General features: G+C 51.2%; 9 protein-coding genes across 9 annotated transcripts; 6 read left to right on the top strand and 3 right to left on the bottom strand.

Annotated features, from left to right (window-relative positions):
• Positions 1 to 59: 59 nt before the first annotated feature.
• ASPBRDRAFT_221588 (metallophosphatase domain-containing protein) lies at positions 60 to 1,718 on the bottom strand. Its single transcript, XM_067621979.1, has 2 exons — positions 1,652 to 1,718; positions 60 to 1,545 (listed from the first exon to the last, which is right to left on the bottom strand). The coding sequence occupies exon 2, from the start codon at positions 1,393 to 1,395 to the stop codon at positions 244 to 246; it is 1,152 nt and encodes a 383-aa protein (XP_067484222.1). The 5' UTR covers positions 1,396 to 1,545; positions 1,652 to 1,718; the 3' UTR covers positions 60 to 243.
• A 1,502-nt stretch (positions 1,719 to 3,220) lies between these two features.
• ASPBRDRAFT_221510 (serine/threonine-protein kinase) lies at positions 3,221 to 5,538 on the top strand. Its single transcript, XM_067621978.1, has 4 exons — positions 3,221 to 4,402; positions 4,454 to 4,541; positions 4,591 to 4,822; positions 4,873 to 5,538. The coding sequence occupies exons 1-4, from the start codon at positions 3,601 to 3,603 to the stop codon at positions 5,308 to 5,310; spliced, it is 1,560 nt and encodes a 519-aa protein (XP_067484221.1). The 5' UTR covers positions 3,221 to 3,600; the 3' UTR covers positions 5,311 to 5,538.
• Positions 5,539 to 5,765: 227 nt separating this feature from the next.
• Positions 5,766 to 6,437, bottom strand: ASPBRDRAFT_111822 (MGMT family protein; the record flags this gene model as incomplete). The annotated part of the gene is made up of 3 exons (XM_067616596.1): positions 5,766 to 5,961; positions 6,092 to 6,218; positions 6,323 to 6,437. The coding sequence occupies 3 exons, from the start codon at positions 6,435 to 6,437 to the stop codon at positions 5,766 to 5,768; spliced, it is 438 nt and encodes a 145-aa protein (XP_067484220.1).
• A 237-nt stretch (positions 6,438 to 6,674) lies between these two features.
• Positions 6,675 to 8,038, top strand: cwc26 (putative cell cycle control protein (Cwf26); the record flags this gene model as incomplete). The annotated part of the gene is made up of 1 exon (XM_067623446.1): positions 6,675 to 8,038. A coding segment is annotated over exon 1 (1,034 nt), but the record flags the coding sequence as incomplete, so codon positions are not given.
• Positions 8,039 to 9,991: 1,953 nt separating this feature from the next.
• Positions 9,992 to 10,594, top strand: ASPBRDRAFT_190316 (uncharacterized protein; the record flags this gene model as incomplete). The annotated part of the gene is made up of 2 exons (XM_067620215.1): positions 9,992 to 10,167; positions 10,216 to 10,594. The coding sequence occupies 2 exons, from the start codon at positions 9,992 to 9,994 to the stop codon at positions 10,592 to 10,594; spliced, it is 555 nt and encodes a 184-aa protein (XP_067484218.1).
• Positions 10,595 to 11,111: 517 nt separating this feature from the next.
• ASPBRDRAFT_165500 (putative nuclear envelope protein Brr6) lies at positions 11,112 to 13,106 on the top strand. Its single transcript, XM_067619559.1, has 3 exons — positions 11,112 to 11,588; positions 11,658 to 12,562; positions 12,608 to 13,106. The coding sequence occupies exons 1-3, from the start codon at positions 11,474 to 11,476 to the stop codon at positions 12,944 to 12,946; spliced, it is 1,359 nt and encodes a 452-aa protein (XP_067484217.1). The 5' UTR covers positions 11,112 to 11,473; the 3' UTR covers positions 12,947 to 13,106.
• A 327-nt stretch (positions 13,107 to 13,433) lies between these two features.
• On the top strand, positions 13,434 to 15,426 carry ASPBRDRAFT_36148 (trehalose-6-phosphate synthase). The gene is made up of 5 exons (XM_067623445.1): positions 13,434 to 13,805; positions 13,880 to 14,240; positions 14,294 to 14,670; positions 14,719 to 15,061; positions 15,110 to 15,426. Exons 1-5 carry the CDS (start codon positions 13,529 to 13,531, stop codon positions 15,165 to 15,167), a joined length of 1,416 nt encoding a protein of 471 aa, XP_067484216.1. The 5' UTR covers positions 13,434 to 13,528; the 3' UTR covers positions 15,168 to 15,426.
• Positions 15,427 to 16,277: 851 nt separating this feature from the next.
• Positions 16,278 to 17,553, top strand: ASPBRDRAFT_140404 (cutinase family protein). The gene is made up of 3 exons (XM_067619166.1): positions 16,278 to 16,650; positions 16,743 to 16,960; positions 17,042 to 17,553. Exons 1-3 carry the CDS (start codon positions 16,453 to 16,455, stop codon positions 17,418 to 17,420), a joined length of 795 nt encoding a protein of 264 aa, XP_067484215.1. The 5' UTR covers positions 16,278 to 16,452; the 3' UTR covers positions 17,421 to 17,553.
• Positions 17,466 to 19,236, bottom strand: ASPBRDRAFT_36145 (zinc-dependent alcohol dehydrogenase). Its single transcript, XM_067623444.1, has 10 exons — positions 19,007 to 19,236; positions 18,853 to 18,938; positions 18,736 to 18,784; positions 18,595 to 18,676; positions 18,517 to 18,538; positions 18,378 to 18,458; positions 18,229 to 18,328; positions 18,128 to 18,178; positions 18,015 to 18,081; positions 17,466 to 17,968 (listed from the first exon to the last, which is right to left on the bottom strand). The coding sequence occupies exons 1-10, from the start codon at positions 19,153 to 19,155 to the stop codon at positions 17,579 to 17,581; spliced, it is 1,077 nt and encodes a 358-aa protein (XP_067484214.1). The 5' UTR covers positions 19,156 to 19,236; the 3' UTR covers positions 17,466 to 17,578.
• Between the last annotated feature and the right edge of the window lie 153 nt (positions 19,237 to 19,389).

Raw genomic sequence — 19,389 nt, 5'->3', positions numbered from 1 at the left:
GACTGTACATTTCTTTGGGTTTGAATTACAAGACATCCGTATTTAAAACACCATCATTTTGGAATGATTCTTTCAAGATCTTAGCCCCTCGGATCTGATCTGATCTCGTGCAATTATTTACACTACACCCTACAACCATCTATCCTCACCATCTCTCCACTCTCTTCCTATATACAAGGGAAAACTAAAACATGGAAATATTACCATGTCCCATTACCACCCACGCACCAAAATCAACCAAATCTACAGAACCACCACCCTGGGCTTATTCCTCAACACCCCAGAATCCCTATACATACAAGCGGCATTAACCACCCACCCAGCGTCCCGATTCTCTCCACCCCAGACCCTCGCCCAAACGACCCCCAACACACCATACAGCACCACCCTCGCCGAATCTACCAAGCCCGAGAGATCGAACAAGTCGCGCAAGAACCCAAACAGGGAGCTGAAGCGCGACAGCCGGGCACGGGATTTCCTCGACGCGCATAGGCGCTCCCATGCGCGCTGGGCTTCATCGTAGAAGACGCGCTCAATGCCGTAGGCGGCGTGTACGTGGCCGAAGACGTGCAGGGCCGGGCGTACGCGCCATAGTTCGGAGAGGAGGAACGGGCAGCCTGTTGAGTAGACGGGGGAGAGGTCGAGGCGTGATTGCGGTGGGGTGTGGGTGACGAGGATGTCGGTGGAAGGGGGGATGGTGTTGGACCAGGCGTCGTGGTGTGGGGGGTAAGTGAAGGCGTGTTCGGGGCCGAAGGGCACGATGGCGGGGATTTGGGGCGCGCCGTAGATGGTGAGGGTGCGGGGGCGGAGGGGCGTGGTGCTGGTTATGCTTGAGGATGAGGAGGATGTGGTGGTTGGTGGGAAGGTGAGGGTGATGGAGGAGTGTTGCAGGTAGTGGATGTCGTCGCCCCAGTCGATGCGGGGATGAGGGTCGTCAGTTAGGTAGTCGTCTAGGGAGCGGAGGGAGGCGGTCGACGAGGAGATAGTTGCGTAGGTGGAGGAGGAGAGGTTGTTGTTGTGAGAAGGTGCATCGCTGCGGTCTTCGGGGAGACGCGATCGCGAGTCAAAGTAGCTGTCGTGGTTGCCGCAGATGACGACTTTATGAGGGTGAGGCAGACTGCGCAGCCAGTTTACGGCGGCTTGGATTTCGCGGGCGCTACCATCGTTGCAGAGGTCACCGGCGTGGATTAGGAGATCGCCGTCCGGGATGTCGGGGTATTCGAGGGTGTGGGTGTCGGAGATGCAGACGACGCGGATGGGACGGGCGTCGGGGGGTGGAAGGTGAGGAGGGCCGCGGAGGTGGTTGAGGAGTTGATGGAGAGGGTAGATGAGAGTTGCGAGAGGAGATGAGAGGAAGTAGTCGGGGAACGGACGGCGATGGAAGGGAGAGGACATGGTGGGGTGATTTTGATATCAGGAGGGAGGAAGAAAGAATATGAGGAGAGGAGGATAGAAGAATAATAGCAGTATGAGGTTATTCCATGGTAGTGGTGGTGGTTGTTGGCATCTGGTGCAGGTGATTGAAGCAGCTTAACGTGGATTGCGCTGCTGGGCGGAGGTGGGGAGTCGCCGTCACCAATCAGAGTCAGTGCTGGAACAACCAATTTGCGTGCGATCGATTGGGCAGAGAGTTTTATCAGGTACAACTTACAAAATACAACGTAGTATGGAGTAATAGGATACGACAATAGTATCTTGTAATAATAAGATCTTAATCTGCTTACCTACAAAGACTATGGGGTGTAATTATGGTTCAAGGGTGACGCGTTGATAGTGTTTGAGACGACAGTATACATATCTTTGTCGTGTTTTGCAGCACTAAAGGGAGTATCATCATGGGAATCTCCTGAATCAGTTTCAGTCCATCGACTTGGATGTCTTGAACCGTCAGGCGCAAGGGGAAATCACGTGCATGTCGAAAGAAAAGGAATTGAATCATCGACTCCGCAAAAGAAGTTGGACGAGACGGACACTAAGAAAGTAGCATCTTCCTGTCCTTCGTCGGCTGGAGCAGGCGATCGGACGCTTATCCACTGGGCCGTGAAGTGACATCAAGTCTAGATCCATGTCCCACTCCAGCAAGAGTTGGTACCTCTCGCTCGTCTCCCATGCGGTCGCGCTCCCTCGAGCATGTGTAAATTCCCCTAGACTACTGCTCCACGTTTCTTCCTCGATCGCTTCCATGCAATGTTGATGCTACTAATTATCGACAAGTGCCGTAAGGTGCCTGGATCCATGTAGGACGAAGTGCGGGTTGTAGTGTCTCTGTTTCCGTCCCCGTTGTTACGCCGTAGCCTGGCTGGGGATGTACTCCGTAGTGGTAGACAATGAAACCTCCTCCTCGCCCTCCATCCATCTATCCCTCGGATGGCCATTTTCTGTCCCTTTCAACGGTTCAAGCCCATTGTCCGGCCCAAAGAGCATCCCTCCCAGAAGCATGAGGTCCCCCAACGTTGATCGATGTATATGCTTGAGCCTGAAGAACTTACTCAGGCCCAACCGGGTGAATCGATCCATAGCCCATTCATGATTTGCCACATGCGTGGGTTGGTCAACAACTCTCTCTTCTCTCTCTCTTCTTCTTCATCTACGCTTGCGGACATTCCTTGTCGATCTCCATCATCGATCTTTCACGTCCCTTCTATCCTGTGGCCCTGTCCTCTTCCCCCCTTGGGACCACTGGTGAAATCAATCGAGGGTTGTTGTTAGCTTTGCCGGATCTTCGAGTGGTGATCAGCCCCCCTCGTTGCATTGCGCTCTCCTGGTCCATCGTGTTCAATCGCCCCGTCTAGTTATATCGTTTGCGTCATCCGCCCAGCCCCAGTCATCTGCACTGGTTTCATAGTATTAGGCTTTGATTTCCATGTTCTGGAGTCCATGTTGGCCATTCTTTGAAATTACTCGATTGTGAACACCACCATTCTTCTAGCTGTGCCACTCCTACACTCTGATCCTCGATTCCCCCTCCTCAGGTGAGTCTTGCTGCTTCTGGCATTGGCGTTTTGTGGGCGCTGCTGAACCCAAACCAACCCCTCAGATTCATTCGCACAACCAAAAGCCCGCCAAACTAAACCAAACCAGCGCCAGCCCGCCTTCTCCTCCGCTGTCGCCGCCGCCGGCCACCACCACCACCACTACTGAACTGCCATTTACTACCCCAGCTGAATCCTGTCGCTACGAGACGCCCGTCATCCACTCTTTCTGCTCCTCATCTCCCTTTTTTGACTTCTACATTACTTTCCGATCCGATCGGTCGCAACTCTTTGACATCATGGATGGGGTTGATATCACCAAGGCCGTTCTCAATAAAGGGAAGCAAATGGCGAGTAGTGTCGCTGCCTCCGCTACCAATGGCAATGGCGGTAAGAAGAGAAGAAAAGGGACCGACTTAAAGCCGATCGTCACCAACGAAGCCGCCACGCTTGGAGTCGACCCAGCGACCACCACCAACACCACCACTGAGGGGTATGGCTTTTACCCTTTCTTTCTTTTTCTAGATTTCCTTTTCCCTGTCCGCCCGTGTTCTCTTTGCTTTCTCCCTCCCGCCTATTTCTTTCTTTTCATTTGCCCCCCGCCTCATCCTGATTCTTTCTAACCGCCATGAGTGGCAGGGCTCCCGCATACGGCGTCCCACCATCGCGCTCGTCCTCTTCATCCTCTGGCGAGGAACTCGAGACAACCGCAGAGGAAGAGGATTCGGAAGACTACTGCAAGGGTGGCTACCACCCTGTCTCAGTCGGTGAAACCTACAACAATGGTCGTTATGTGGTCGTGCGCAAGCTAGGGTGGGGTCACTTTTCGACCGTCTGGTTGTCCCGCGATACGACAACTGGGAAGCACGTCGCCCTCAAGGTCGTCCGTTCCGCTGCCCACTACACCGAAACCGCCATCGATGAAATCAAGCTGTTGAATCGCATCGTTCAAGCCAAGCCCGCCCACCCCGGTCGCAAACATGTTGTCAGTCTGCTGGACTCGTTTGAGCACAAGGGCCCCAACGGTGTCCATGTGTGTATGGTGTTTGAAGTGCTGGGAGAAAATTTGCTCGGGTTGATCAAGCGATGGAACCACCGCGGTATCCCCATGGCTTTGGTGAAACAGATAACAAAACAAGTGTTGCTTGGATTGGACTATCTTCATCGGGAGTGTGGTATCATCCACACGGATCTGAAGCCGGAGAACGTCCTGATCGAGATTGGCGACGTGGAGCAGATCGTGAAGACATATGTCAAGGAGGAGGCGAAGAAGGAGCAAAAGGAAGACAATCGCAATGGCCGGCGACGGCGCCGGACTCTGATCACGGGGAGTCAACCGTTGCCGAGTCCGCTCAACACCAGCTTCGATTTCAAGCACAGTTCGCAAAACTCCCACAGCAGTCTTAGTCAGATGGTGAGCGAATCGTCTGGTATGTACATGCACCGCCTAATCATGCTACGGGATGGCTAACTGGTTTTAGTGACGGCCAATGCAGACAGTACATCAATGAAGGAGATGCTCGGAATCAAGGACGATGATGAGAAGCAGAAACAGAGGGAAAAGACTGCGTATGTCAAACTATTATTTGTTATGGAGGGACATGGCTAATCAATACAGTGATTTACTGGAACGGGAGGTATCGGGCATCTCACTCGACAAGTCTCAGTCGAGCGAGGAGCAAGAGCCGGAATGTGACATAATCTCCGTGAAGATCGCTGATTTGGGCAATGCCTGCTGGGTCGGCCATCATTTCACCAACGACATCCAAACGCGACAGTACCGTTCGCCTGAAGTTATCCTGGGCTCGAAATGGGGCGCGAGCACAGATATCTGGAGTATGGCTTGCATGGTATGTCAATAGACCTTCTGGGTTGACTAGGATCTAATGGTGTGTTGCAGGTATTCGAACTCATCACTGGTGACTATCTTTTCGATCCGCAATCAGGTACCAAGTATGGTAAAGACGACGATCACATCGCGCAGATCATTGAGCTTCTGGGACCTTTCCCGAAGTCTCTTTGCCTTTCGGGCAAGTGGTCACAGGAAATTTTCAACCGCAAGGGCGAACTGCGCAACATCCACCGGTTACGCCACTGGGCGCTCCCGGATGTGCTGCGGGAGAAGTATCATTTCTCCGTCGAGGAAAGCATGCGCATCAGCGAATTCCTACTGCCGATGCTCGAAGTGTCCCCGGAGCGGCGAGCCAACGCAGGCGGTATGGCATCCCACGAATGGATGCGGGATACACCCGGGATGGACGGGGTTGATCTGGGCATAACGCCTGGCAGCCGCGGCGAGGGGATCGACGGATGGGCGATGGAAGTGAAACGGAGATAAACAAAAGTACATTTAGGCATGAGGACTCCTGACCAAAAGCGTCAGCTGAGTCGGGTGACGAGTTTCCTTGTTTCTGTTACCGTGCGGCGGACCTCTTTATACTCTACTACCATTTCTTTTTTGGCTGCGTTGGCCGTTCACTGGATGTTTATGATTGCCTTGAACATGATGCTTGCATGCGCACTGCCCTCCACCCCCGACCTCCTTTCTTTCTCTGTCCGATTTTTCATCTTCTCAACTTATAGAGTCGCGAGCTTACCATGCTACTTATTTCCTTCTGTCCGATTGATACATGCTCCTATTGCAGATGGGAAACATGGCCCGACAACGGGGATCTATCTATCCTACGGGGGAACTGTAGATATTCTGTGCATGAATGGGAGAGGTCTTGTTCTACTTGCTGATATCTGTGTTTATTGAATCATTCAACTTCGTAGTCTAATGAGTAGTTATCCTCATCGATCCATACCCTCATCGCCATCATCACCATCATCATGAGAATCATCATCACCACTAACTTCACTCGGCAAAACATCCGGAAACCACCCATACCGCCCAAAATCCACATACCACTCACCCATACTATCCTCTTCCACCTCCACTCCTTCGCCCCTTAGAACCTCGGCTTGTCGCTCAGCACTTCCTGGCTCCCTACATAGTACAGGTTTCTCGTTAGCAACAATCGTCATCAATTACTTTCCCCTCGCCCAATAACAACATCCAATCTACCCATTCCACCAACCCCCCCCCCCCGGCGGGAAAAAATGATAAAGTAACGAACCGATGCGAAATCATCCCCCTTGAATTAATCACTCTCTGCCAGGGCACATTCCCCGAATGGAAGAAGCTATCTGATTCTGCTGCGGGGAGATGCTTTAGGCTGATGCCTACTTGGCGGGGGCGTTTTGCTGAACATACATTAGTTAGTGGGTATACCAGGTAGCATTGCATTATATTATGTAGGGAGAAGAGGGAGATCATTGGAGGGATAAAAGGAGAGGAAAGGGCTTACGATATCCTAATAATGTCGCGATATGGCCGTAGGTTGTTACTCTTCCCCGGGGAATCTCTTGCACGGCGGCGTAGACGGCGTTGATGAAGTGTTCGGCTTCGTCGGTGCGGGGCATTCTTCTTCTATTTTTATTATTATTATTATTAATTGTGGGATGGTATGATGGTATATTGGTATGGAGGAAGAGATGTGTGTGTAGATGTAGATGTAGATAAATGTAGATGGTATCATGTTACTGCCTAAGGCATACACTACATAACTGGGGTAGTAGTTAGTGGCTTACCGGAAAATCCCTCCTCCGATTATCAGATACAGATATGCTTGGCTCTCTGGTATCACCTACCTAACCGACCTTTCACTTTACTACTCTTCACCTACCTCCACAACTATACACTACGACAATCATGTCCTCCCTAGCAGACTACCTCGCGAAAAACTACCTAAACGCAGACCCTGCACCAGACCGTCCCAAAAAGAAACGCAAGAAGAACACCACCAAAACCAGCGACTCCACACCGACCGGTTTAATCATCGCCGACGACGACCCGCCCGATCTCCGGTCCGCAGGAAACAATCTCCTCAATGATGACGAGGACGCGCCGTCGATAGTTACCAATGCTCGGACGGGCGAGTTCCGGCGCAAGAAGACCTCCGGTTGGAAGACTCTTACATCGGGAGGAGATGGGGGCGGCGCTGAACAAGACGCGGCGGATAAGATATTGGCGGATGCGATAGCGGAGAGAGAGGAAAGGCGCCGCGAACAAGGCAGGGGTGATGAGGAGGATGATGACCCGCCTGTTGTTGAGGGGATGGAGGAGGAAGATGAGGAAGGGGTGAGGATGGAGTCTGGGGCGCGGGCGGGATTACAGACGGCAGCGCAGACGGCGGCGATGGTCGCTGCGCAGGAGAGGAAGAAGAAGCAGGATGCGGCGAAGTATAAAGAGTCAGCGTTGGGGGATAAGGCGCAGGAGACGATTTATCGTGATGCGAGTGGTCGGATTATTAATGTGGCGTTGAAGAGGGCGGAGGCGAGACGGGCGGAGGAGGAGAAGAAGGCGAAGGAGGAGGAGGCGAAGGAGGCGCTGATGGGTGATGTGCAGAGGAGGGAGAAGGAGGAGAGGAAGCAGCAGTTGAGGGATGTGAGGGCTATGCCGTTGGCGAGGACGGCGGAGGATGAGGAGCTGAATGATGAGTTGAAGGGGAAGTTGAGGTGGAATGACCCTGCCGCGCAGTTCTTGACGAGTGTCAAGGAGGGAGGCACTAGTCGGACTGGAAAGCCATTGTATAAGGGAGGGTTTGCGCCAAATCGGTATGGCATTCGTCCGGGACATCGGTGGGATGGGGTAGATCGGGGAAATGGGTTTGAGAAGGAGTGGTTCTTGGCGAGGAATAGAAAGGGTCGGTTGGAGGCGCTGGATTATCAATGGCAGATGGATGAGTGAGTGTATTATATTGTGTTGTGCTTTGTGCTTTGGGCATAATATCTAGTGCTGGACGCTGGATGGATAGTAATATGGGTTTGAGTGTATATGGATTACATGCATGGCGGTGTTATGCCACGGAAAGTTCATTGTATTGTTGATTGTTTGATATCTACAGATTCTGGTGTAGAGCTGAAGTAACTAGATGAGAGAGATGCAAGCCTCGCAGGTCATACATTCTACCCTGGTATTGGTGTTTTACGTTACAAGTCTAACTGTCATTAATGGTCCTGTGGTTATCAAGAGGGTAACTCTATCAACTTGCAAGCCTTAGCTTGAGTGTGGAGGGTGGATCATAACTGATATTGCCTTGGATTGATTGCAGTCCTAACATACCTGCAAACATCGAGTACTGGGACTATGACACATGCCAAGCAATCTTCAGATGATTAGCCGTCCAGATAAGGCTGTTACGTAGATAGTAACTCTTAGTAGATCTTTCCGATGCACCCTTCTGTGGTAGGTAACTATGGTATAAGTCGGGGAACGTTTTGGGAGAGTGTTTCACGTGAAGTCTGCTCTAGAGCCAATATTATGACTCAAGTTTGACACTGCTATAGGCTGAGTGTGGGGTATCGGCAGTCTGGATCTCGAGGCTGTGTCGCATTCTGGGTACGCCTTAGCATAGATAGTATTACGACATCTACTAGTATTCAAGTAGATGAATATTATTTTACTTATATGGTGCATTGTCACCATAGATGATTGCCGACTTGGCAGCGAGAAGTTCAAAACATTCAGCTGACCTGTATAATAGACACAAAGAGTGTGATATATATATATCTAACACAGTGCACAATCATCATTGCATGATAAACAATACGAACCAACCCAACTACATTTCTCTATACATCGTCAGTGAATTTAGTAGCATTCCAGCTGATGTCACTATCTTATTGACTAAGCTGCATACGAACTGCATGCAGCATCCCAGCCATCACATTACATCCATCGCAAGTGACTGGCTTGGATCAAGTCAGCTGCCCGCGCTACCACGGTCAGATCGCAGATGCCTCAGCGCATGGGATCACCCGCTCAGCAGGACAAGCCGCCGATAACAAGCGTCACGGGTAACCACCAGCAGAGGCGATTGGAGGATGCCGGGTTGATTTACGGCGGCATTTACCTGACTTCGCCCACTGATTTCCCAGACAGACACTCCGATCCAGAGGAACCGGGCGGAACGAAGATCCATTCAGCATGCAATAACGTGCCCATCCTTGACAAGTGACGTTCCAGATCGACCACAACGTGCCTGAGGCAGTGGATCACAACCCATGCAGTTGGCCCTATTGTTGGGGATCCTTCCATTCAACCTTGGAAAAGAACTAACGGCAAGTTCCAACTTCCCAGCGGCTGGAATTTCTGGCCTGGTGTGCGTATAACCTCGGAAGTTGACTTGCTAGTTAGTAATAGCAGAGTGAGGGGCGCCAAACCGTGGGTCGAGGAGTGGCGCTCGGGGGATCGGCAGCAGCAGCAGCAACGATAACAATCCAGGGGGGATAGTAACTAACTAGTAGTCTACTCCGTATTGATAGCTGATTCACCCCCTCCGATAGTAGAGATAGTCGTTTCCTTGGATTAGTTACCCAGGCTACGATGACGATAGATGATATCCAACAGATGACCTGCCATAATGAGCATCGCCTCGCGCGGACCCCGTGCTGCCTATTTAGTCTTCCCCCCTCGTAGCGCGTGCGGTCGGAGATGGTTATATCTTCCCCTGGATGACGAGCCCACCCCCAAGGTGTCACTTTGCTGCCTCTTTCCTGTCCTCTTCTCGACTTGTACAAGAGAGGGGTGCCCTTGTCAGATCTCTTTATTACTCATTCTCCCATCACCGTGAGAGTCTACCGTGCGCATTTGCCGCTCATCCATCCTCGGGTCGTCGATGACTGGAAGCCCAGCCGGGGCCTCTTTATGACTCAGACCAAAGACGCCCTGTAGCCTCTCTTGTTTATTGTTTATCGGAGATTTTTGGTTCGCGGGTCTGCCTTAGTATTCAGTCTTTTGTCCACCGCTCTCGCCTCAATTTCCTGGCTTTATATTCCCCTGTGCCAGACATTCCTCAATACCGGAGGCAAGCGCCACCCATCACCCCGAGCGCGGTCTACGCATTCCCTGTATATATCTGAGACTATCTTTCTTCGCATTTGTCAACGATACACATACACCGTGATCATCAGCCATGTCTGACTCTTTGCTTGATATCCGTCGTGCTGGCGCTGAAGCCAAACGAGCTCACGACCACAAGGCCAAGTGGGCGTACGGCAGCCGGTCTACCCTGCACCGTTATAGCCAAGACGTCCACTCTTGTGTCTTGCAGAAGGCTAGGCCGAGGATGCCAGCTACTCATTACACCAAGTATGATTCCCGTACCTGGCCCTAAGAAACATCGCTGACAGCCGCTAGCATAACACGCGCCATGCGGTTCCAGCGGAAGGCTGCGACCAACCATCAAATCAGCGACGCGAAGATCGCCCTGCGTGCGGACGTCCGGGAGGCTCTCGACAGCGGAACTTCGGAATCTTCCAGTGATGATATCGATGACCCTGCCGCAGCGAATAAGATTATCGATGATGCGGAAGGCAAGGATACGCTGCGTGACTATGATGTGGCGGGTCAGACTATACTCTCTGATGCTGTGAGTAAGGCGGTCGAGAAGTTCGAGACGAAGGAGACAGAGCGAATCGTCAAGGAGTATGAGATGATCTCCTATGAGAGCGAGACTGCTCTGGGCTACATGGCTGACGACGATGACTTTGAGTTGGTTGATCGCATCAAGCTATGACACGTCTCGTTGTTGTATCGTCCTCGTCCTCGTTCTTGTGCTTTTGGCGTTGATATCCTCACAGACAGTCCTTGATTCCGGAGTTGGGCTACAGACTGATCACTGATTCATTTGGTTTGCATTGTTGTATATCACTCTTGCGCGCCTGCTTTCCAGTCACTCGTTCAGATCGACACGCGGAGGAAGCCCGGGGTTGCTTGTCCTCATTCTGTTTATCAGCGTTCATTAATGATCCCCACTGTAGTATTGCTTAGACCGAATATACTATCCCAGCAATGGACTTATGTCTTATCATGAGAGAGATGAGCTTCGAGAGAATGATCGGTAGTCTAGTGGGGAAATGAAAGGTTAAGCGGGCGCGACCGACGAGTCGCAACGGGAGTCCGGGGTGATGGCACCCCGCAAATGCCATGCCATCGTGCTGCTAATTTGATTAGCCCATTGATGTGCTGCTTGAATGGAAGTAGCCATTCACTGGATTGGCGATCCTAATTACTATCTGCCAGGCTAATAATAGGACAACGCGACCGTGAGGTGCATCACGGCGATAGCTGCACGTCACAGTCCAGCATTTCTGCAGCCGCATGCACTTTAATAACACTTGGATATCTACTTATTACGTTAAGCCACTCTATAATAAACTACTATAAAACTAGAGGAAGATCATTTATATCACTGCGACTGCCCGGGTGGCACTTGTGACTCCAGTCGTTGCTCGGCGGCGAGTCTGGATTGTTTACCAAAACAAAAAAGACAGGAAACGGAAAAGTCCGCCATCTCCGATCTTCCTTCTCATCACCCTTCATTGTCATCACAACCATTTCATAGCCACCAACCATCCCCATTTCTTCTTCCAGCTCGTCGTCTCCATCCTCCAAGATGGATAAACGAACGGCGGAGAGTCCGATGGACTTTGAATGGCAGACAAGGGCCCCAGGAGATGTGACCTCGCCCTTTTACCAGCTCAGCATGCAGCATGACAATCAGAAGAAACGTGGGTCTTGGATTCGGTTCTCTTGGAGGCAAACATCCGTTTTTTGGCGCCTAACAAGCTCCTCGACAGGTCCTCATAGCATTTTCGATTCCCCCGAGAAGAAAACGATGCCTGCTCTGCGAGAGCCCAACTCCCAGCCCTTCCTCTTCTCCCAGCCCAAGACGCAGCAACAACCCCCCTCGACCCCTAAGCCGTTCTTCAATCAGTCAGCATTCATGACTCCTCGCAAATTCGATGTCGACTTCTCATCCGGCGCGGAGAATATGTCTTCCCCCGAGCACGCGGACAACGAAGATACCCCCGAACAACCGAAAGCCCACCGGAACTCGCTCTTCAGCATGTACGGACGGTTTGCGCCGAGCCCTGGTCGCGGCGAGATACCTCGGATGAGCCATTACTCGAATGCTTTGGCACGCCGGGTGCAGAAGAGACGGCGGAGGGACAAGGCGCTGGATCTACAACTACGGAGGGACAGTGACGATGAGAGTGACCGACCAAGCAGCAGTGAGCTCAAGCCAACCAAGCAAAGACAGAAGCCGGGACAAGGCCAGCAGGAGACGACACAAACGGGATCCCGTCTGACTTCATTCTCAGATTTCTTTGCTCTGCTGGAAGCACATCCAAATGTCCCCAGCATCCTTTCTTGGTGGGCGCAGTTGGTGGTAAACCTGTCGTTGTTCTCGCTTGCGGTATATGTGGTCTTTGGATTTGTGTCAGCGATCCGGGCAGAATTCGACCAGGCGGCTGAAGAGGTGTCGGATACGATCCTGGCTGAAATGGCGGCATGCGCGAAGAGTTACGTCGACAATCGATGCGCGGGAGGAGATAGACTACCGGCCTTGGAAACCGTGTGCGAAAACTGGGAGCGATGCATGAACCGGGATCCGGCCAAGGTCGGACGGGCTAAGGTGTCGGCGCATACGATGGCTGTCATTATCAACAGCTTCATCGACCCTATCAGCTGGAAGGCGATTGTAGGTTCCACCATCCCCAAAGGAGGTTCTGGCTAATATTTCTAGATGTTTTTCCTTGCTACGATTTCGACCGTCACCGTTGTCAGCAACTGGTCTTTCCGTTCCTTCAGAAACCGTCTCAACCAGCATGATTACTCTGCGCCCCCTAGCTATTCTCGACAGTCGTCTGGACAACACCACCCGTCGCTTGCGCCGTCACAATATCCCTACCAGCATAACTCGATTGGATACATGGGAGCGCCGAATCAGGGGGCTACTGGGTACGAGAAGCCTGACGCGCCACTCATGCTGGAGCAGCCCGCGACCAAGGACTTTGTGTCTGAGCGGACCCGTGAGCGGGAGTCTCGTCTGCGCACGCCCAGTCCATCCAAGCGGATGAGGTAAACATATTCTACTCTTTGTGGCATCAGCGGGAGGAACGGAGTTGCACAGGCACTGCATTGGGCGCGGAACGAAAAGACTGGACTGGAGTTGATTGGATTGTGTACCGTTCGTGTATATACGTAATACCTGATTGAATGCATTATTGTCAACTGGCGTGTAATCCCCTTCATTCCATAATTATATCTATCACGGTCAGATGACCAGCAGATGACGTCGGCCACGCCTGGACGATCACCAGCCACTGCGTCGGCCCAGCTTGACACATCCAACACGACCAGGCAAGATCGCGACACCGTTGCATTAGCCATGGTGATCAGCCCATGATCCAGACCTGAAATAGATACAAGTTGCCCCTCCAGGGGATGAAGTTAGGCATTCATGGATTCAATGGGTGCCCCTCTTACCACTCCCGTGCGGGCCTGAAGTCGTGCCCTCATGCTGACGTATGTGCATTTGTCGGGAGATCCTATACATACAAATCCACCGCGCCCCGCCTAAACCAACAATGCAGATGAAAGCATTGCAATTGACCTTGTCCATTGATCGCGTTGATTTACTACGAATCAGCTCTGTCTACCCAAGATGACGAAGCGCAACCTCATCGTTGTCTCCAACCGTCTCCCCCTCTCACTGAAAAAGGTCGACGGGGGATATGAATCTTCTCTTTCGAGCGGAGGCCTAGTCACATCTTTATCTGGATTGACTAAAACCACTACATTCAGCTGGTTCGGATGGCCAGGCATCGACGTCACCGATGAAAATGAGCAGGGACAGATTCGCCAGAGTCTGGATGAGCATAACGCTGTGCCGATATTCTTGGATAATGAGTTGGCGCATAATCACTATAATAGCTTTTCTAGTGCGATACACCTCAATCCTTTGATATTTACTAAAATAAGGAAGGGTATGCTGATTTAATTTTTCTGGTGTTAGATGCCATCCTCTGGCCCATCCTCCACTACCAATCTGGCATAAACTTCGAAGACGGCCCCTGGGAAGCATACCAACGAGTCAATGAGATCTTTGCTGATACCATCGCCGAGGCAGCTCAGCCGGGGACGTTGATTTGGGTGCACGATTACCATCTGATGCTGTTGCCGCGCCTGTTGAGGGATCGTCTGGCCGGGAAGAATTGCGCGATTGGGTTCTCCCTGCATACGCCGTTCCCGGCGGGTGACTTTTGGCGGAATCTGCCGGTGCAGAAGGATCTATTGCGGGGGATGCTGGCGAGTGATGTTATTGGGTTCCATACGGATGAGTATAAGCGGAATTTTGTGCTTTGTGCGGAGACTCTGTAGGTCTTCCTGTTGGTATTGGATGGGGATACTTGCTGATAGAGTGCATTAGGGCCGATGCGAAGGTGAAGGAGTCAGGGACGTTGGAGTACGAGGGTCGAGAGGTGGTTGCAGAGAAGTTCATCGTCGGGATCGATCCGCAGAAGTTTACGGATGCGCTGCAGAATGAGGAGGTGCAGAATCGCATACGGGACTTACAGCGCAGGTATATGGGGATGAAGATCATTGTGGGGGTGGACAGGTTGGATTACATCAAGGGTCTGGCACAGAAGTTCAAGGGTTACGACGCTTTCTTGGATCAGTACCCGGAGCTGAGCAATAAGGTGGTGCTCATCCAGGTGGCGGTGCCTAGTCGCGAGGATGTGAAGGAGTATCAGGATCTGGAGACCGAGCTGAGCACGATGGCGGGGAGGATCAATGGCAAACATTGTGAGTAACCTTGCTTCATTGCTGTCTACTAGTGCTGACGAGGTCTAGCTACGGCCGATGGCTGTCCGTTGATCTACATGCACCGGTCTGTAAACTTTAGCGAGCTGACGGCGCTGTACTCGGTTGCTGATGCCTGTTTGCTGACCTCAACGCGGGATGGGATGAACCTTGTTTCGTTCGAGTACGTTGCGTGCCAGGCGCAGCGACATGGAGTGTTGATGCTGTCCGAGTTTGCGGGTGCGGCGTCATTTATGAAGGAGGGATGTCTTACGTTCCACCCAGCGAATATGTCAGAGATGGTAGATGCGATCCATCAAGCGGTCACAATGAGCGACGAGGATCGCAAGTCTCGATATGAAACGTTGCGACACTTTATTGAGACAAACACTAGGTGAGTCACCCCGGGCGGTAGTTACCTGGACCCTGCTGACAATGCTAGTGCAAAATGGGGCGAGACCTTTATCGAGACATTGACCAAGCATGTGGACGGGCAGTGAGCCCTGACACGGACGGTGTCAGATAGAAACCGTTGATGCTAAACCAGAGATGCACACGGCACGTTGAGGACCCTGCCGGTAGTCCGGATAACTCGGGATAATTCGCCAATGGAAAACGGCAGGAACAGGTCACAAACTGAGAAGAAGGAATAGACACGGCATGATGTTTCAATCAATGTATCTTCGGACATTGCAGTGCTGTAGGCATGAGACGAGATCATGATCACGATATAATTAGATTGACTGAGAACTCAATTCACCTCTCGTACCAAGAATTCGCCCTTCGGAAGAAGAAGACGGCATTCCAGAAGAACTTTTTTCCTCGTAGATCGTCAGTTAACAGTCGTCTCTGAAGATCCCACCATCGAACCTCGGCAAGGGAAACGCTCGACCCAAAAACCAGACCGACAAGCTTTCCGATCCACCTCAACGAAACAACGGGTGTGTTGATCGTAGGGGGATTCATGAAAATGGTTGCCTATACCGGAGACTCAGACTGAGACTGAGACTAATAGAGGATGATAGGTAAGACCGTAAGATAGATAGTAATCGAATTGAGTTCATCCGTGGAAAAGCCACCCGCTACAGGTTAATTAACCCACCCACATGTCCACTGTAACAGGCTAACAGCCTAACAGCCCAACAGGGCCCTGAATAGTGGATAGATAGACAGACGTCGGATGAACTCCGGAAGACCCTAAACTGATACACACTAGACTACTAGACTAAAGGATCCTCGTGAACCCTGGTTTGTGCCCTTTTCTTTCGGGCTCTATTCCCAGCGTAGAAAAGCGGCCGATCTTCTGAAACATTTCTCACCATTGAACCCCGGGGTATACTTGCTAGTCTACGGAGTAGTTACTAACTTGCTATTATAGTGTGTTTATAGAATAAGGGTCTTAGTTACTAGTTTAGTTATGTTTCATCTCGACTCAATTTTGCGTCTACTGATATCTGTCTTACCCAGCACTGCCTGTGTAGGATGTAGGGACGTTAACCTCGGAATATTCTTTAAGTTTAGTAGTAATTAGTAGTAGTTGATAATAAAGAAGGAAGATTGATGTATATAAGTATGGTAAATCCCCCAGATACACTGCATCCAGACTCAGACTCAGACTCGAGCAACCAGTGCAGTCAAGTCCATTCTTTCTTTCTTATACCTTCTTTACTATACAACCAGTACTACAATAATCATTTTCATTTCTCAACAAGTCTGCAGCGCAGCACATACATACACACCTTCATTTCTTCGTCCTTCTCTGAGAGATACGAGATATATAGAAAAATGGCCCCCCTCAAATCCCTCCTTCTCACAGCCTCCCTGGCCGCAACCCTCGCCGTATCCACCCCATTAGCAACCGACCCAGGAAGTCTCTACGCACGTCAATTCGGCACCGGCTCGACAGCCAACGATCTCGAATCGGGCAGTTGCAAAGACGTGACGTTGATTTTTGCTAGGGGGTCCACTGAGATTGGGAATATGGTATACCTTCACCCTCCTTCCATATACCCTCTTACCCACCAACACAAAGCAAGTAACCCAGATAACTGATAATTTGTATTGGTGATGTGTAGGGCTCCGTAATCGGCCCCCCTCTCTGCGACAACCTCAAATCCAAACTCGGCTCCGACAAAGTCGCCTGCCAGGGCGTCGGCGGCCAATACAGCGCCGGACTGGTGCAGAATGCCTTGCCCCAGAATACTGATCCGGGGAGTATCTCTGCGGCGAAGTCGATGTTCGAGGAGGCGAATTCCAAGTGTCCGAATACGAAGATCGTTGCGGGTGGTTATAGGTATTTACCCTACCCTCTTCCAATATATCTATCTTTCATAAAGGAGGAATATATCGTGCTAATATATCTGGGCCTATACAGCCAAGGAAGCGCCGTCATCGACAACGCCGTCCAAGAACTCAGTTCCGACGTGAAGAACCAAGTCAAGGGTGTGGTGCTCTTCGGGTTCACGCGAAACGTGCAAGACCATGGCCAGATCCCCAACTATCCCAAGGATGATGTCAAGGTGTATTGTGCCGTGGGCGATTTGGTCTGTGATGATACGTTGATTGTCACGGCGATGCATTTGACGTATGGTTTGGATGCGGGCGATGCGGCGAGCTTTTTGGCCGAGAAGGTGCAGTCTTCGACCAGTACTTCGTCTACGACTAGCTCTAGCTCGGATGCGGCCAGTAGTTCGTCTGCGGCGGGGAGTTCGTCCGGGTTGTCGGGGTTGTCGTCGTTGTTTGGGGGTCTTTAAATAGATCCTCATCACTGGGTTAGGGTTGGAAGGGGGTTTTGGGTTGATTTGTTTGATTTGATTGATTGATGTTGGTTGTGTTATCTACTTATCTGGAATAAGATTATTATAGATGTGTTGTGTTATGTTATTTGGCTATACTTTGACTGCTTATACAGTTATATCCTCGCCGACTCCCCCGATGGAACCCGTAACACTGCCCTCCCACTAACTGCATACCGTCTCATCTTCTCCACAACATCGTTTATCTCCTCGAAATCAAACACCTCGTAATGCGTCGATACCTTTCCTGCCCTCGCCATCTCCAGCAGTGCCTGCATTTCCGTCTCTGTACCCACTGCACTACCAATTACCCGTAATCCATTGTCCACGCAGTAGTGTGGTGCGACAGGCACATGAAAGTCCGGACGGGGAAAGCCCACGCATACGAGCGTGCCCAGCGGACGGAGAAGAGCGACGCCTTGCTCGTAGGCTTTTTCGGATCCGACGACGATAAGGGCGGCGTGGGCGCCGATGTCGTCCGTGAGGGATTGGATGTTGCGGATTAACTGATCAATTAGTACTTTGTATAGAAGAGAGGTGAGGGGTATGTACGTTATCATCTTTGAAGTCGAAAAAGGCCGATGCGCCGGACGCGAGGCAGATGTCTTTCTTCGATGGGCTGATGGAGATTAGCGGTGTCTACCCATAATGGAATGATGACATACCTGTCCACTGCAATCATCCTGTATCCCATTTCCTTGCCGATTTGAAGGCCCCTACTCATCATTAGTCCGCTGTCTGAGATATCGGGCTCCGGACGGCATACAAATGACCCAATCCACCACCTGCACCCATTATAACCACCCAATCGCCCTTTTCATAGAGCTTCTCTATCTTGCTAAGTGCGCCGTACATAGTGAGACCGGCTGAGGCTGTCAGTGGTATTCTTGCTGAGAGCAGAAAGATGGAACGCACCACAGAGCAACGGCGCCACGGCCTCGGGATTCAGATCCTCTGGGATCGGCGAGACAAAGTTGGCGGGAGAGACGACGTATTCTAAACCAGTCTATTAGAGACACTGATCCTCGGGAGGATGGGATAACAATAATCTCACGTTGAAATGTCCCTGGAACGTTCTACCATCACCATTAGTTTCCCCCTATAGATTGTAACTGATGTTAGGGACACTCACCCTCCCCGAGTTATCCTGATTGCGACAATTCGTATACTGCACCTTGCAGGTTGGACACTTCATGCAAGATTTGTACAGCCATCTAGACAGCCAGTTAGTTTGCACTGCCCCTACAGTGAAAAGGGGTGGATGGATACATACTTCACACCCACTCTCCTCCCCATCATCTCAGCCGGGGTATCAGGTCCAACTACACCATATTAGCATCCATCCCACACCATAATTCCAGCCTATTTGACAAGTTCACGTATAACACACCTTGTACAACCCTGCCCACACCCTCATGACCCGGGACATTCGTCGTCATGACCAAATCGCCATTGATATTATGAAGATCGGAATGACTGTTCAACATAGTCCATTAGCGCAGTCCGATTCCAATCATATTCATTCAGTTCTGTGGCTGACTTACCAAAATCCCGTATACTCCAACTTCACCAAAACTTCCCCCGCTCCCGGCGACGGAACCGGAATGTCATGGCGGATAGTGAGGGTCGCGCCCGGACTGGGATTGTCGACGCAGGCTGCGGTTTGGCGGGTTGGTATGGATGCTGGTGACATTTTGGATACTATACAGAAGAAAGAGAAAACAATGGTATGGAAGTGTAGGGAAGTGGAAGATGATGAAGGGTAGATAGGTAGTGAGGGGGTTGACTTTCTGCAAAATGTGAAGATGCGGGGTGGACCCAGCGCGGCTTCAGAGTTTGGGGGGAACTCCCGATCCGAGATCGGATTAATTTGTCGATCATGAACGTATGGGGTTGATATTATACTATATCAAGGGTTTTGATTGGG

Source organism: Aspergillus brasiliensis, assembly GCF_001889945.1.
Source record: "Aspergillus brasiliensis CBS 101740 unplaced genomic scaffold ASPBRscaffold_1, whole genome shotgun sequence".
NCBI lineage: Eukaryota > Fungi > Ascomycota > Eurotiomycetes > Eurotiales > Aspergillaceae > Aspergillus > Aspergillus brasiliensis.
The sequence above is the reverse complement of the archived record's forward strand: the minus strand, read 5'-3'. Positions and strand labels throughout refer to the sequence as shown.

Bases quoted from the DNA above. Each gene is read 5' to 3' on its own strand.
- ASPBRDRAFT_165500 (XM_067619559.1), top strand. From the start codon at position 11,474: ATGGATAAACGAACGGCGGAGAGTCCGATGGACTTTGAATGGCAGACA. The intron at 11,589-11,657 runs GTGGGTCTTGGA...GCTCCTCGACAG, and splicing joins GCATGACAATCAGAAGAAAC to GTCCTCATAGCATTTTCGAT. The intron at 12,563-12,607 runs GTAGGTTCCACC...TAATATTTCTAG, and splicing joins CTATCAGCTGGAAGGCGATT to ATGTTTTTCCTTGCTACGAT.
- ASPBRDRAFT_36145 (XM_067623444.1), bottom strand. From the start codon at position 19,155: ATGTCACCAGCATCCATACCAACCCGCCAAACCGCAGCCTGCGTCGAC. The intron at 18,939-19,006 runs GTAAGTCAGCCA...TATGTTGAACAG, and splicing joins TTGGAGTATACGGGATTTTG to TCATTCCGATCTTCATAATA. The intron at 18,459-18,516 runs GTGAGATTATTG...AGACTGGTTTAG, and splicing joins CGTTCCAGGGACATTTCAAC to AATACGTCGTCTCTCCCGCC.
- ASPBRDRAFT_140404 (XM_067619166.1), top strand. From the start codon at position 16,453: ATGGCCCCCCTCAAATCCCTCCTTCTCACAGCCTCCCTGGCCGCAACC. The intron at 16,651-16,742 runs GTATACCTTCAC...GGTGATGTGTAG, and splicing joins CCACTGAGATTGGGAATATG to GGCTCCGTAATCGGCCCCCC. The intron at 16,961-17,041 runs GTATTTACCCTA...GGGCCTATACAG, and splicing joins ATCGTTGCGGGTGGTTATAG to CCAAGGAAGCGCCGTCATCG.
- ASPBRDRAFT_221588 (XM_067621979.1), bottom strand. From the start codon at position 1,395: ATGTCCTCTCCCTTCCATCGCCGTCCGTTCCCCGACTACTTCCTCTCA.
- ASPBRDRAFT_221510 (XM_067621978.1), top strand. From the start codon at position 3,601: ATGAGTGGCAGGGCTCCCGCATACGGCGTCCCACCATCGCGCTCGTCC. The intron at 4,403-4,453 runs GTATGTACATGC...AACTGGTTTTAG, and splicing joins GATGGTGAGCGAATCGTCTG to TGACGGCCAATGCAGACAGT. The intron at 4,823-4,872 runs GTATGTCAATAG...GGTGTGTTGCAG, and splicing joins TCTGGAGTATGGCTTGCATG to GTATTCGAACTCATCACTGG.
- ASPBRDRAFT_36148 (XM_067623445.1), top strand. From the start codon at position 13,529: ATGACGAAGCGCAACCTCATCGTTGTCTCCAACCGTCTCCCCCTCTCA. The intron at 13,806-13,879 runs GTGCGATACACC...TTCTGGTGTTAG, and splicing joins TCACTATAATAGCTTTTCTA to ATGCCATCCTCTGGCCCATC. The intron at 14,241-14,293 runs GTAGGTCTTCCT...AGAGTGCATTAG, and splicing joins GTGCTTTGTGCGGAGACTCT to GGCCGATGCGAAGGTGAAGG.